Source organism: Felis catus, chromosome C2 (genome assembly GCF_018350175.1).
Source record: "Felis catus isolate Fca126 chromosome C2, F.catus_Fca126_mat1.0, whole genome shotgun sequence".
In the NCBI taxonomy this organism is placed as follows: domain Eukaryota; kingdom Metazoa; phylum Chordata; class Mammalia; order Carnivora; family Felidae; genus Felis; species Felis catus.
In genome coordinates this window covers 74,945,979-74,963,343 of record NC_058376.1, presented here as the reverse complement: position 1 = coordinate 74,963,343, position 17,365 = coordinate 74,945,979, and the positions used below count along the sequence as shown (strand labels likewise).

Here is a 17,365-nt window from a genome sequence, read left to right as displayed (position 1 = left end):
ATAGAAAGGTTGAATGTGAAGGAAAAGGCCAATACCATTGTGCAAAACGGGGTTGTGAAACGCTGGCTCCCTGGCTGGCAGGACAGGGCCATGACTGCTTAATCACCCGCCTTAGAACTCCAGATCCCAAACGTCAGACTCAAGGAAAATGTAACCCAACAAAAATGTTTAAAAAAGGTTTCTAGTTCCAGTAATCTTTCCTCTTCCTGGGACACTAGACACACTTGGAGGAGTCTCAGAATGTATGCTCCAGGAGATGACAAGGGCATTTCCTTTACTATACAAAGGGTTAAAAGAAAACTCCACCCAATCCGGTAGGGCCAAACAAGGACATGATTTTACACCCCCGCTCTTTCCGACTGTCCCTTCCCAACCTACCCAACGATCAGGTGCCCCCACAAAGTCAGAATTACCAACAACAGGTCATATCCAGAACCTTTTCTCCCATGAGATGCATTGGCTAGATGTAGTAGATTCTATGTATGCTTGGCTACATTCATCTCACACCGAGATTGTACAATATTGTTGGCTGTGTTTAAACCCTAAACCCCCATATTATGTGAGAGTGGCTACAAATGCCAGCATTGGAGAAGGCATAGAAAAGCATGTCATAAAATTGCTAAATCCAAGCATGACATTATGCCCTTGGGGCTCACGACCAATTTTAACCCTAGGAGACCTCCAAGGGCAGGGTTGGTGCATAGTGTCCCAAGAATATAATTGGCATACCTCCCTTTACAAAAACTCTTGTGCAGAAGTGTATATTCCAAGTAGATCAGATACTCATAGCCCCCAAAAATGTAGCATACCAAGCCCTTACTGGAGACTGGTTTGCTTGCTCATCAGGAATGACCTCCTGCATTGCAGCCACATACATTGGGGTTGGCACCCGAGAGATTTGTATCCTAGTTCATATTCTCCCACAAATATACCTATATAGCGAAGAAGCAGGGAGAGAAGAACATTTACTTCTGTTCGAAGGACATTCCAGGGTGAAAAAGGCAGCACCAGTCCTCATTCCACTCTTAGTGGGACTGGGAATTGCAGGATCCACAGCTATTGGAACTGCTGGACTCATTGTGGGGGACCAAAATTTCAAAACTATAAGCAAGCAAGTAGACCGAGACCTAGGCTACTTGGAAATTTCAATTTCTCGGCTGGAAAACCAAGTAGACTCTTTAGCCAAGGTTGTATTACAAAACAGAAGAGGACTTGATTTACTCTTCATGAAGGAAGGGGGTCTCTGTGTGGCCCTCGGAGAAACGTGCTGTTTTTATGCCAATTCCGGAGTAATCTGAGACACTCTCCGTTTGGTCAGGGATAATAGGGAACGTGCCAGGGAGGCCAGAAATAATTGGTATTGGAGTTTATTCTCTTGGTCCCCCTGGCTCACGTCACTGCTCACCGCCATAGCTGGGCCACTGCTATTGTTACTTCTTGGGTTAACCATTGGCCCATGCATAATCAATTGGTTAGTCAAGAGGCGAGTTGGTGAAATAAAAATTATGATGATTAGGTCCCATGATGTCCCCTTAGTTCCTAATGATGAATCAAGAGATTGATTCACTGGCAAGAAAAAGGAGGACATATAAGGGCTAAATTGTAGTGTAGGGCTAACACGTAGCTTTAAAAATAACAGCTTTGTTCTGACACCGAAGGTCAAGAGAAAACAGCCTTACTTTACTCTTGTAAATCACGTTTCATACTCTTGTAAATCAGGCTTTACCAATGAAGGAAAACAAAAACTCAAAGAAAGCATCAGAGGCAAGGTCAAGGAGATCCACTGGTTGCAACTTAGTGGCAGAAAGTCTAAAATAATCACCCATTTGGCAACTGTTTCTAACTCATCTGGCAACTGTTTCTAACTCATCTGGGAACTGTTTCTCTGTTCTGTTCCCAGGTAATGATAAAAGGATGTGATCGGCTTTAAAAGCTCTGTACCCCGGCTGTTCGAGGCCGCGCTCTTATCAAGAGTGTTGGTCATGATCGGTTGGCCTTGCCTCTCATTGTAATAAACTGTTGTGACTGCCACTGGTGCCCGTAGCATTCTGTTTCAGGAGTCGTGTGGATGCAACAATATCACCTCTAGGGAATCCCAATTTATTCCTAAAAAAAAACAGAAATGTGTGCCTTACAGGGTACTAGTGCTCAAATGAGATAATGTCTCCTTAAGTGCTCTGCAAAGTAATTACAATTTAAAAGTTCCTTTCCAGTGCTTCTGAGTTATTATCATCCACCTGGGAAAAAATGTTCATTAAGTTTAGCACTGCAGCCACTCTATTTTGAGATTATTCATGAAAAGATTTAAATGTAACTCTAAAATATGTTCACTCTGCCTCTAAGCGTATTTCCAGTTGGGTCTCCTTTCTCTCTTCCTATCTTCTTTTTGATTCCATAAACCTGTTCTAGTTTTATTTGTGAATGATAGTTTTATTAGACTCAAATAAAATGTATATGCCAGTTCACATATTATGTCATAAATATGCATTATTTCACTAAGTTATTCATGTGGGCTTATTGCCAAAGTATTCAAAATAGAAGCAGAATGGTTTGGAATTTTAGGCCAGCTCATAGGTTGAAAAAGCCCATCACAAATGCCTTTCCCTTTTTTGATTCACTTACATACTACAATGGCATTGGTAATCATAATTCTGATACCCCTTCAGTTCTTTTCTTTACATTTTTTAAAAAAAGAACTGACAATGCCAGCAAGATGGCAAAAAAATCACTACGACTACATACTGCTAAAACCTTATAAATTGGAATAATTCTTTAGAGAAAGCAAGGTGACAAATTATATCAAGATTTTATAAAGATGTTTCTATTTCTGGAATCAGTAATTCCACAATTGGAAATATACCCTAAGGAAATAATACACAAAGTAGAAAGTGATGTGTGTAACAATGCTCAGTGCAGTATTATCTGTAATAGGAAAAGTTATTGGAAGAACCAATTAATAGCTAATGGCTCAATAAGATGTGGAACATCAAAACAGTGGGCTATAGTGGCACCATTAAAAAAAAATTTATGAAGTCAATGTAGAAATTTGAGCCATTATAGCATTAAGTGAAGAAAAAAAGATAAAGAATAGATAGAATAGATAGAAAACAGTAAATTTAAGCCAACAATATCAGCAATTACATTCAAGATAAATGACATTAATACCGTGATTGAAAACAAAGATTGTCAGAGATAGTAAAAAACCCACTATATGTTGTTTACAAGAGACACCTTTAAATACAAAGAAGCAAATGGTTAAAATAAGAAAGAAAGGGAAATATACAATGCAAAGACTAACAAAAAAGAACTAGTATAGTTATGTTAATTTCAGAGAAAATAGACTTTAAAAATAAAAAATATAAATATTTAATAATTAATTATAAATAAATAATAAATATGAGAGAAAGGAGGACACTTCATAATCTAAAACAAAAGAATCAATTCATCAAGAAGGAAAAACAATTTTAAGAGCCATAAAAATATGGGCATTTTTAGTAAAAGGGGCACTTATAAGCTAAGTTTCAAACTTTGTAAAGCAAAATAGCACTTAAAGCCACTGTCATCATGGGAGATGTTAACACCCCTTCCTCACTAACTGATAAGACCAGTACACCAAAAGAACAAAACAAAACAAAAACAAAAACAAAAACAAAAAACTCACCACCATAAGAATACAGGAAGTATGAACAACCCTATTCACCTAATTAACAAATGAAGAAAATTTTAACCCCAAACTGCATACTTCAAATTTTTCTCAGGTACACATGAACTATTTACCTAAACTGACCACGTTCCGGAACATAAAATGTGATGACATTATAATTAAACTAGAAATTAACAACAGAATGGTAACTTAAAAATTCCCAAAAGATTTGAAATTTTTTTCAAATAGCGTATTTCTAAGTAATAGGTGAAAAATTACAATAGCCATTAAGAAGTATTTTGAACTGAATAAAAATGGAAATTGACAAATAAAAACTTGTGGGATGAACTTAAGACAATGATTAGAGGGAAATATATAATTTTAGATGTGTATGTAAGAAAAGAAAATAAATGTTTGAAATCAATGAAATAAGTTCCCAATCAAGAAGCTGTAGAAAGGAACTGCAAACTAAATCTTAAAAAGTATAAGGAAGGAAATAATAAAGAAAAACAGGGAAAAAAGCAGACATGAATAAAATAGAAATCGGACCTACAATGGAAAAATTCAATGATGTTGAATTTGTACTTAAAAGTTAACTAAAATTGATAAATTCAGAAATAAATCAGAATATTTTTATGGCTCTTAAAGAAAGTTAATGTGTAACTAAAAGCTTTCTACAAAGATATCTTCAAGTCCAAATGGCTTGTGAATGCTTTCAAATATTTAAGGTAGAAGTGATATCAATTTTGCACAAACTCCTTCATAAGTAGAGGAGGTGGAAACGTTCACAACTTGTTTCATGAAGTTAGCATACTCATTTACCAAAACCCGATAACATTTGTTAAAAGAAAGGAAAATTACAGGCTAAGATCTGTAAGAAGCATAGATGAAGTAATCACAAAATATCCAGCTAAATCAGTGATATATATTAAAAGGTAATATGTTGTTACCAAATGGAGTTTGTTCTAGGATTGCAGGAATTTGAAAATCAATCAATGAATTTTGGTATGTTAACATTCAGGACGAAATTTATAATGTCATGGCAATTGGTATAGAGAAATACTTTCATAAAGTTCAACACTAATGCATGAGGGAGAAAGAAGGAAACAAACAAGGAAACAAAGAAAGAAGCCTCTCAGCAAACTAGGAATAGACAGAAACATCCTTCAGCTAATATCATGCTTAATAATGAAATACTGAATATTCCCCCTATGAAGTTATAAGTAAAAGTAGATTACCAATAATCACCACTAATTTTTTTTTAATTTTTTTTTTGTCAACGTTTTTTGTTTATTTTTGGGACAGAGAGAGACAGAGCATGAACGGGGGAGGGGCAGAGAGAGAGGGAGACACAGAATCGGAAACAGGCTCCAGGCTCCGAGCCATCAGCCCAGAGCCTGACGCGGGGCTCGAACTCACAGACCGCGAGATCGTGACCTGGCTGAAGTTGGGCGCTTAACTGCACCACCCAGGCGCCCCGACCACTAATGTTTAATACAGTTCTGATAGTTTAACCGTGCAATAAGACAAGAAAAAGTAACATTTATAATTGAAACATAAGTAACAGTACTATATTATATACTTGATAGTTTCTAAAAAAGTAGATCTTAAATGTTCTCACCACAAAAAAAATAAATAGTAATTATGTGAAGTGATGGAAGTGTTAGCTGACACTTTGATGGTTATCATTTCACAGTATTTAAGTGTACCAATCAACTTGTACACCTTAAATTTACACAATGTTACATGTTAAATTGTTACACAATGTTACATGTCAACTAAGAAAAAAAAAGTACAGCTCTCTGTGAGTAGATAATATAATTATTAAGAAATCTAAAATAATGTACAAATTATACGAGTTAATAAGTGAATTTGTCAAGGTTGCTGGATACTGGGTCAATATAGAAAAACAACTGTGTTTGTAACAAGCAATTTGAAAATGAAGTTAAATGCCATTTGTAATATCAAAGCCAAAAAAATCAATATACTTATAATAGTCCTAATCAAGTTAGACAAACCTCTAGACTGAAAACTGCACAATATTGCTGAAAGCACAGATCTAAATAAAAGCAGAGATATATTAAGTTTGAGGGTTAGCCAGGAGCAATCCCATTTATACTCACATCAGACATTGTGTGTGTGTGTGTGTGTGTGTGTGTGTGGTAATTGAGGAGCTGATTCTAAAATCGGTATGGAAGTACAAAGGACCTAAAGCAATCAAGACAATTTTCAAAAAGAACAATTGTGGAAGACCTACACTACCAGAAGTGAAGACTCACTACAAATTCCTACTAATTACAAGCCAAAAAAGAAAAAAAAAAAGAAAAACAAAATAGAGAGTCCAGAAAGAGACTCAAAGATATTTCATCGTTTCATTTACAAAAAAAGGAACCATTACAATTCAGTAGGAGAAATGATGGTTGGCTCAATAGGTAGTTGCTAGAGCAAAATGAACAGTGCTAGAAAAATGAATTTTCCCCCCATTTTACACCATACACAAATTAATGGTGGCACATGTACTTAAATGTGATAACTAAAACAATAGATCATCTGAAAGAAAACACAGAAAAAATATTTCATGAACTTTAAGTAGGAAAATAGTTCTTAAACAGGAAATAAAAAAAGATAAAAAAAAGATATCTTACATTAATGAAACTAAAAGCTTCTGTTTATCCAAAGGTCTCTGAAGAAGATACTAGCTATCTGTACCTATGTATAAAAAAAGAATCATATTTGGAAATATCACAAATGACTATGAGTCAAAAAAAATGAAATGTATACACAATAAAAAATGAGCAAAAGACTTGAACAGTCATTTTACAAAAGAGGATTTCCAGGATAATATTCCACAAGGTGCTCAATATCATGTCATTAAGAAAATGCAAAATAAAACTACAATAACATATCACAGCCAGAATAGCCAAGGCAATCCTAAAAAAAGAACAAAGTTGGAAGACTTAACCAGATTTGAAGACTTACTCTAAAATGACACAACAATGATAAAATGACACAATGACATAGCCACAGTATAGCTAAAATGGAAAAAACTGATTATACCAAGTGTAGATAAAAATGTGAAGCAATGGTACTCATATACATTGTTTTGGGGAGTGTAAATTGGTAAAAACGTTTTGAAAAACTGTGTTGCTAAAGATAGGATCACTCTATGAGCTAGTAACTCCATTCTTAGATTTTTACACAGAGAATTGTATATGTTCACCAAAAGATTTGCACAAGAATATTTGTATCAGTTTTATTCATAAGGGCCCCAAATTGGAAATAATCTAAAGGTACATCAACAAGAGAAAGATAAATATTGTGTTTTCGTATAATGTAACACTACAAAATAATTTTTTAATGTAACTTTTAATGCGAACAACAATAAATGTGAATTTCACATACGAGTAAATAAAGGATGGTAAATCAAGACACAATTTTATTTATAGGAAATGAGCAAAAATAACTGATAACAGAAGTCATTGAGCTGTCTGTTTAAGATCAGTGCACTTTGTTGACACCACTGAATTTATATATGTCAACAAAAAGTAATAAAGGGAGGGTGTTTATTAGACACTCTGTTCCAAGTTGGTGGAAGTTACTTTAATTACTTTAATGGAGTTATATCGAGAAAGAGAAAATACCAGCAAAAAGTCACAGTAACTTTCAGAAATATGTAGCTCCTTGAGCAAAGATGAATAGAAACAATATTTTTGCTTCCTTGATAAATTGGCCTCATAAACCTTGGTAAATTTCCTATCATGTCTATTTTCCCAAAGGTTTTAAGCTAGACGTGGGACTTGAAGTTTCGGTTGAATCATTCTTTCATCTGGCATTCTTTTTAATCAAATCCTCTCAGTCAGCTTGCCAATGTTTGTGTAATTTGAGTTTATCCTAGTGTATATCTCCATTTTGACCAATTAATCTCAAGTATAATTTCAGTGTTCTCAATGATTATTCTTCTGATGCAGTTAAGAGTCACTCAGATGTCTCCAAAGTACTGAACACCCGTGGGTAAAATCCACTAAGAAGTGCAGGGTAGAGGAAGGAATATGTGTGCTAAGAGGAAGGTAAATAGAAGCTAGAGGCCTCGTAAATGTAAAGACATTGGGAACAGAGAGAGGAAGGATCGGAACTTCAAACGCACTACATGTAGTTCCTTGCAGTAAAGTGGCTTTTGCCGCCTATAAGCTATGTGACCTCAGGACTTACCTTCTCTCAGTTTCCATCTCTGTACGTAGGGGATAATAGCGCACACCTGGAAGCATAGTTGTGAAGAGTAATAGAGGTGGAAGGTGTTGAGCACAAAGGAAGCTTTCAATCAATGTTCGCAGGTGATGTGATAATAGGTTCAGCCAAAGGTGGAGAGAGTTTTGGGTTTTGAGTTGTGAGATACTGAAACAAGGTTGGCAATGGGAAGCGGCTGTGTTCCACAGGGTGAGGAACCCAGATCTACCACCTACTAGTGAGTTGAATAGCACAAATTTTCTATTCTCTGTTGCCAGTAATGTTCCCTCACTTTTTTGTTTCCTCCCAATACCAGGAGAGGTACCGCATTTCTAATGGTCTTTTCCTTGGCCCAAAATACAAAAGGAAGCAGCCTGGATTCGGAGTAACAATGAAATATGCACGTGCCTTTCAACAGAGGTTGCTGCTAAAGGGCACAATTTAGAGCCCTATCCAGGTCTATCAGCAGAGCCTCTGTTCTTTATACCCCACCCCATTGCCTTCTAGAAGCTCTCGCTTCTGCTCCTTGCTCCATCACTTACTAGTTAATATGATCTGGGTAAATGATTTAAGTTCACTAAATTTTTAGATTCCTCGTGTGAAACTGTGGCTGCATGAGAAAACTCAGTTCAAATCATCCCTCTACCACTTAACCCCATATAAGTCATTGAGCAACCCACTTTATTTCTTCTGATGACTCACTTTCCCCTTCCATAAAGGAAAATAACAGTATCTTCCGGGTTTGTTCCAAGAAACCAATGAGTTAATGCATGCAAAGCATTTAGCAGGGCTCTTGAAACATTTCAAGTATGTAGTATACATTAACGGTTAATATTAGCTTGAGTAATACACAGGTCAACAAAATTTCAGTAGATTAAAAACGGCTAGTCCCATTGGAGTCATTGTGAAATGATTTGACCACAGGCAATATTCAGAACTAAATGCTATTTGAGAAAACCATTGTATTTCTAAAAGTGATTGATCCAATGGCTTAAGTGGAATTTTTGCTTTTCCCACAGAGCACGAATTGTCAAAATTGAAGTCAAACACAGGCCAAAAAGAAAACTGCTCACCTTCGTGATACATGAAACTGGGAAAAGAGCTTTAAGATAAACGCCAAATTGATTGAAAAACTAGCTTAGTAACTAATATATAATATATATATATGAATCATGCATTAGAAATTATATGTACATATGTATTATATATGTATATATGTGTATATATATATGAGCATACACACACACACACACACACAGTACAATCATCTTCACTCATATAGGAGGAAAACCGTGTAATAGGGGATCCTCCCCCCCACCCAAGGTAATGTGACTTTGCATATGTTACTTAACTGAGCCTCATTTTCCCAGTATAAATGTCTGAGTGGCTAGCTCATGGGGATTAAATGAGAACATACAATATGGAGTTCTAGTGCATAAAAGGCACTTTTAAAATCATTTTCCTTTCTTTTTTAAATAAGTAGGTCTTATAATTACCATCAGAGATGGAACTAAGTTTGGCCAAATTCCGCAGGAAAGGAGAGTTACAGGGTGCAGCTTCATCTAAACATTGTCTCTTCCCCCGAGTCCTCTTTTGGAGAGCTCCTCTTAGTTGGGCGCAACCGTCCCCCAGCTCTCTGCTTATTTTTCTTCCTGAATTTTCATTGCATCTAGAGCACTAGCATTTGTGCATGACTGGTGTTGTGAACAGGTCCTTTTGCATTTTTGTAAACGCTTTTATTCTTACGCTCACCTTTCATGTGTTTATCTAAATATTTCTTTTCAGCAATGTTTAAAGTTTATTTTTATTTTGAGAGAGAAGATAGAAAGAAGTGCAGGAGGGGCAGAGAGAGGGAGGCAGAATCTCAAGTAGGTTCCGCCTCGTCAGCACAGAGCCCGATGCAGGCCTCCGTCTAATGAACCGTGAGATGGTGACTGGAGCTGAAGAGACGGAAGCTTAACCGACTGAGCCACTCAGGCGCCCCTACTTATCTACATATTTCTTGCGTACTTACCATGCACAGGCACCGTAGTATGTGACTCAACTCTTTTAGAATGGGTCTCTGGGTTACAGTTTGCAACACATTCACTTACTCAAACCCACATTCTCGCAGCACCAAGTCAGTGTTTACTCAAACAAGACATAACATAAGTAATTCTCAGTACGCTAATTACCTCTGGGAATGGCAATGCCAGTTTTTTGCTGTGAAGTGTTAAGCCCTTCCATGCAGAGGTGCTCCAATAGCCTTAGAGTAAGTTAGCTTTTTCTGGGCAGGCCTCAAGCTTTCCCTTGAACCATGGCCAAGGAGATGATACCTCTGAGTCCTTTTATGGGCCAAGAATTCATCGTGTTTGTCCTCTTTTTTCTCAAACAGCAATCACAGCACCATGTTTCCATTCATTATTCACAATCTACCCTTTGTCATCTTTATCTGGAGACCCAATTGTGTTCCTTTGTGTGATAGGTGAGTGAAGGTTCTCCTCTGCTCTCTTGTCTCCAACTCTGCCGTGTTCCCAGGTTCTTTTCTTTAATGTTAGGGTAAATGTCTCTGGTTCATGGATCATGTTAAAATTTTTAAGCCTACTTGTTAATTTTGAGAGAGAGACACAGAGAGCATGAGTGGGTTAGTGGCAGAGAGAGAGTGGGAGAGAATCCTAGGTAGGCTCTGCGCGGTCAATGCAGAGCTGGATGAGGGGCTCGAACTCATGAATCGTGAGGTCATGACCCGAGCCGAGATCAAGAGTTGACGCTTAACCAACCGAGCTACCCGGGTGCCCCAATTAATGGATCATGTCAGTATAGTCATTGTTTCTTACCCCTCTATTACTGCTTTGGTTTGGCCGCATGTAGTAATTTGTGTTAGTCATCACTGATTAACAAGAAATTTTAGTTATAGTTTCATATATCTTGTCCTGTGTTCACGCATGGAGTGTCCCTTGAGCAGGGGGAGACAATGTCTTGGGTCACTTTCTCTTTTGTCTGCATTTGGCAATCAGAGCTAACCTTTCTCAAGCACTTACTCAGGTACCATTCAATCCTCACAACTACTCCATGAAATAGGCGTAATTATTTATGAAAATAGATACTATTGTTCATAGTACTTATAAATTATTGTTTGTAGATCAAAAAATTGAGTCTTAAAGATGTTCAAAATAATTATTGAAATAGGTCAACCTCTTAAGTTTTCCCTGTACGCTTCTTTCTGGAATAAGAAAAGCCCTTTCCTCTTTAGCAGTGTGAATCAAAACCCAATACCGAAGAGATGAACATATTATCACACTCAGCTCCAGACATTCCCATAAAGTCAACTACTCTAACAAAAGTGCTACTTCCTGGAAGTAAAAGTGCAAGTAAGGACTTTTGTTTGATGCAGCTAACAGCAAAAAAGCAGAAAGCGTGGGTCAAAAAGTAATGAGATGCATGGGCTAATCAGCAGAGGCCATTTCGAGAGCCAGAATTTGCCTTAGACCAGGACATGGGACAACATGGCATGTTCTGTTAAATTTTATTCCTTAAATGAGGGCATCAGTAATACAAGAGGGGTATCTCAGAAATGATACGGTTCAAATTCCTTTCCTGAAAAAAATAGCTATAGACCATCCTTCACAATGAGCATCCAGAGGCTACCAAAGTTAGGCTGCTCACTAATTTATAGGGCTATACCTTCCCTTGTTGGGTAGCTGTGGTGTATTAGTTTTTATTGCCACATAACAAACTTAGTGGTTTAAAACAACACAAATCCATTATCTCGCAGTTTCCGTGGGTTAGGGGTCTGACTGTGGATCCTCTGCTCAGTGTCTCACAAAAAGATCAAGGTGTCCTCTGGGCTGTGTTCCTTTCAGATTAAGGACCTCTTTCCAGATCACACGGTTATTGGCAGGATTCAGTTGTTTCTTCTAGCACCGAGAGAGAGAGGCCCCCCCCCCCCCGTTCTTGCTGGTTGTAAACTAGAAGTTGCTCTCAGTTCTCAGTTCTTAGACACAGAGCTCTTACGACACAGAGCTTTCCATCTTCAAAGATGCAATGGAAGAAGCTCCCTTGCATCAAGCCCCTATCATGCTCTGAATATCCATAACTCCAGAAAGAACGCAAGCTCTTTTCTGTGCTCACCTGATCAGGTCAGGCCCACCTAGGCAATCTCCCTTTTGATTAACTCAGCTGAGTCTATGTTGATTACATCTGTAAAATCCATTTTGCCACACAACGTAACATAGTCACAGGAGTTACAGCTCATCATACTTATGGGTTCCACCACACTCAACTGAAGGGAATTATACAAGGGGAAGAGTCAATGGAGAGGTATCATGTTAAGATTCTGCCACCACAGATGGTTAGGAAATTGTCCTGTAATGAAAATAAATCAGGCTGGATTCTGCCAACTTATACTCTGTTCTCCACATCAGCCTCTCAACTATTGGAAGACAAGTGCCTTGATTATTCTTTGGGTAACTATTCCCAATATCTTTTAAACGATTCTATTTTTTTTTTAATTTAAATCCAAGTTAGTTAACATATAGTGTAACAATGGTTTCAGGAGTAGAATTTGGTGATTCATCACTTACATACACCCAGCACTCATCCCAACAAAAGTGCCATTCCTAATGCCCATCACCCATTTAGCCCATCCCCCCATCCAACACCCCTCCAGCAATCCTCAGTTTGTTCTCTGTATTTAAGAGTCTCTTATGATTTGCCTCCCTCTCTGTTTTTATCTTATTTTTCCTTCCCTTCCCCTGTGCTCATCTGTTTTGTTTCTTAAATTCTACATATGAGTGGAATCATACTGTATTTATCTTTCTCTGACTGACTTATTTTGCTTAGCATAATACATTCTAGTTCCATCCACATTATTGCAGATGGCAAGATTTCATTCTTTTTGATCACTCAGTGATACTCCATTGTGTGTGTGTGCGCACCCACGCGCGCGTGTGTGTGTATACTACATCTTCTTTATCCATTCATCAGTTGATGGATATTTGTGCTCTTTCCATAATTTTAGCTATTTTTGTTAGTGCTGCTATAAACACTGGGGTGCATGTGCCCCTTAAAATCAGCCTTTTTGCATCCCTTGGATAAATACCTAGTAGTGCAATTGCTGCATTGTAGGGTAGCTCTATTTTAAATTTTTTGAGGAGCCTCCATACTGTTCTCCAGAGTGGCTACACCATTTTAAATGATTCTTGTTTGTGAAATCCAGATATCTTTCTAAATACACTATACTTCTTGTTTGAATCTTAGAATTAAATATAACTCCCTAGAAGTTTCCTAAATATTATAGATTATAATAGAACTGTTATTTCTTCTATTATGCTGAATGGGTTTCTAGTGAGACATCCAAGTACTAATTTTTTATAGCTATATCATAGTGGTAACTAAAAATTCAGCCATGACCAAATAAAGCACTTTAATTACTTTTTCACACATAGCTACGAAGCCCAAGTCATTGATATCCCCACCTTGTAGTTTGAGAGTAACTTTAAACACAAACTCAATACCAAGGCCTGTTACACCACACTGTCAATTTCTCTCTTACAATCAAGTCTAGAAAACTTTTTGAATCTTGGTTCTGTCGCCTATATTGTTACCTTTCCCTCATAGTGGGGCATCAGTCACAGATTAGATAAGCTTGCCTTCATCCAAGCTGTTAACATAAGTTTTGACAAAAGACAGGAAAGAGGCCAATAGGGCGTGATTTTTGATTTTCAATTTTAATCCTTTGAGTAGGGTTTGTGTGTGTGTGTGTGTGTGTGTGTGTCTTTAAATTAAAGATGAGAAGTACATGCTGTTGTTTAAAATAATTCAGGGGCACCTGGGTGGCTCAGTTGGTTAAGCATCCAACTTTTGCTCAGGTCATGATCTCATGGTTCATGGGTTTGAGCCCTGCATTGAGCTCCACACTGGTGTGGAACCTGCTTGGGATTCTCTCTCTCCCTCTCTCTCTGTCCCTCCCCCCACTCATGCTTTCTCTTTCTCTCAAAATAAATAAATAAACTTTAAAAATATATTAAAATAATTCAGACATTCCAAGTTCCTGATTTTTCTTACTAATTCATCACATACTGTTTGGTTTCGTAATGGTAGCTCTCAAACAATTATCACTCCCCAAGTTTGATCAGACAAAGGGAGGATATTTCCAATACTAATTTCACTTACTATTTGCAAATTTCCCATAGTAAGTCCTGCCTCCTTGGATGTAAATGAACTCCTTATATTTTCACAGCACTTTCCACATTTCATATATGGCACTTGCAAAACTTTCAAATCAGAGGGGTTAACATGATATTGTTTTCAGGCAACTAGCAAGGCCCCAAAAGGTGTCCACACTCGTGGTTAACAGCAGGTCTTTGACTAAAGCCCAGATCTGTGGTCTTAGAGTCCAGGAATCCTTCACTGTTTCGCAGAAAACAAATTAATGTGAAGTGAAGAGCTCTCCTGTCAAAACTGTATCTTTCACAGCAAGTAGCCCTTTCCTCCCCTGGAGCTGCTCCCAGTTGTGATGTTGACATTTAGTTGGCAGGCGTCAGTAAAGGGGAGAGCACCAGTGGAAAGATTGGCTTTGCAACTCATGTGAACAAAGCATCTCTTGTGTCTCAGAGGCAGAATCAAGACCACCTTCAGAAAGCAAATGCAGCACGAATGGCCTAAGAGAACCCTGAAACAACGGCTGACATGCACACTGTGTGCCTCAATACATGCCTGGCTAAGGAGAGAGACCTATGCCCCCCACGTGACTCAGAAAATTAAAATACTAGGCTACAGACTTTATAAATACATCACAGAGTTAGAGAAAAAATAAAGAGCGGCCAAAGATTTTCATGAACAGTCATCTACATGTTGGGAAAAAAAACATCAAAACTGGCACAGAGCTGTTTAGTAGTGAATACAGGCAAGCAGGTTTTAGTTCTTTGAATCCCTTCAAGATTTGAAGCATTATACCATTGTCCAGATCAGTGTGGTATGATAATAGAAGTCGCTGATGTGAACCATATTTGTAATTGAAATTTCCTAGTGGATGCATTAAAGAAGTAAAAAGCAGATGAAATCAATTTTTATAACATATGTTATGTAACCCAACATATCCAAACTATCATTTCAAAGTGTAACCGATATAAAAATTATCAATGAGCTATTTTACTCTTTTTTCTTTCACTATCTTCAAAATCTGGTGTGTATGTTACACATAGAGCATATTTCACTTTGGTCCCACTATTTTGCTAGTATTCAAGAACCATGTATGACCAGGGACTGCCTTCTTGAACAGTGTCGGTGTACGTGAAATCACTTATTTTTATTAGGTTAACAAAGAAGGGTGTGGAGAGAGGGTGGGTGTGGATTTCCCACAGATCTCATGGGGAACTGGAAGACCAAGCAGGAAACTGACACCCTTCTGCTATGTGACCCACATATCATGGGCCCTTTCCGTCTCCAGTGTTCCATCTCTGTCTGGGCCCCCATTCTCCTTCTCTCCCTTTCTCATTGCCTACCTGCAGACATTATTGCAGTGTGAATAGCATGGAGTGTGAAGGGGGAAGAAGGGGGCTCGATTTCCAGCCTGTCTCTTGTAGACTGAAGAAGACCTTTTACAAGTTACTTAACCTCTTCGATCTCAGATTTCTTTCTATGAAATAAGATTAAGTCCTTCATCACTGAATTCTAAGCAGCAATTAAAATAACAAATGTAAACTTGTCAGTCCCAAACAGACCCTGCATTTTCTAAGCTTTTAATGATTATTTTTCAAGATGGCTATATGTTTGGTAGAAGAGGCAGTAGGGAAAGAGAACTGGAGAAGTGAAAACTTTTTAAAATATATATATATATATATATATATATATATATATACTTAATACCAGGCCACAATGTTCTTTTTTTTTAGTACTTGGTGCTTAAAACCTCTCTATACTTTTAGCATAACTTCAACCCAAAGCACACTAAGCTTCAGTAATACAGATATACCAAAAACATAAGAATTAACAAAAAACTTTCAGGTTTTGCTCGAGTTTGTCCAAGTAGATGGAGACCCAGATGATGAGGGGGAGACCCCTTCCTGAGCACGATGTGGGATATATACTGAATACTCCACAAAATGTCTAAGAAGGAAAGTTCATTCTGTCTGATGCATATGGGGTTGGCAAGAACTCCATCATCTAGAAGACAGTCTTCTCAGCCCGTTCCCCAACTATAAAATTGTGCCCTTGGATCTCAAGGAGCCTTACAATAATTAAATCTCTGCAGTTCCTAAAGCCAGTACCACTACAGTTGCACCTACCCATAGCCTCAGATACTTTGAGAAGTCCGTACTCCAAAAAAGGGAAGACTCACCAGTTCATTCTCCTCTCCTTGGTTGAGCAGAGCCCAGTGGTCCTTCTTACTCTTCTCCTCCATCTAAACCAGACTTGTTAGCGTCCCTCCTGACTAACTGGGGAAAAGTCAAAGCTGCTTGAGACTTATGTGAACTCAGAACAGTCACTACTTGTCACTGCTTTCTCAGGTGCTTTTAAAATCTCTTACCACAATCCTCACCTGTTAGGCTAACAAAGAAAAGAGAGGAAATACTCTCCTCAGCCACAGGATTGGCCCATTCATCTATCCACTTAGTGTGTTTCTTTTTTTTTTTTCCCCCTCCCTGGTGTTTATTTGCTGATGTGAGATGTGATAGGCTCTAGACTTAAGTTGTTGAACCAGAAAGATTAATAATTTCGTGCACTGCCCGTAAGTATCTCAGCCAATGAATGAGAATGGCCACTTCACTAAAACCCCAAGGCAAAAAGATTAACTAGTTAGAGATGAGTAAAAACCCTGTGGAACTTCGGGATATGGATATGTTGGGGTGACAATGAGAATCTAAGGAAGGGGGAGTTGGTTCATGATGGAGAATGTAACAGTCATTTTGGAATCAGGAAAACTTGAACTCTAGTACCTGCTCTACTGATGAACCTGAGCAGATCACTTAAACTCTGAATTTTAGGTTTCTAATATATAAAGTGTCAATAATAATTAAATAGTTGATATGACGATCTAAGATATTTGTAAAAAATCAACAATAGCACCTGTCACACTCAATAAAAGATAATCATCACCATTATTGTAACTCTAATGAAGAAAAAAGAAGTTTCTAATAATAATTTGACTCCTTTCATTTTCTTTTTTTAGTTTGTAAAAAGTTTTCAGATAAGCATATAATGCAGGAGGAGCATATAATGCAGGAGGATTATTGGGGATATCATCTAAATTTCCACAATTGTATAATTACCACTGAACTTGATATTTTTTATCAAAAAATAGGTGCACTGGGATCCACTCAAAGTTTAAGTTGTTCATAAGAAAGAATTTTATCTTTTTTTTTTCTTTTTATTGCATCTAGTTCACTGAGAAAAATCCTTGCCACTTTGGCCATGGAAGAAAACTTATCAGGAGTGAAGACTACAGAGGATGACACTTGACTCTCTCTTCTGCCTAAGAGAGTCATTGGTTGCCTTCAAGGGAACCAGTGCTGCCTT

General features: G+C 37.6%; 1 protein-coding gene across 1 annotated transcript in view; it reads right to left on the bottom strand.

The window, feature by feature from the left end:
• Nucleotides 1-16,696, bottom strand: part of LOC123380052 (ATPase 13A5) — a 92,131-nt gene extending 75,435 nt beyond the window's left edge. Inside the window, 1 exon segment of the mRNA XM_045037321.1 lies at nt 16,188-16,696. Within this exon segment, the coding sequence (XP_044893256.1) occupies nt 16,188-16,250 (63 nt within the window). The 5' untranslated portion in view covers nt 16,251-16,696.
• Between the last annotated feature and the right edge of the window lie 669 nt (nt 16,697-17,365).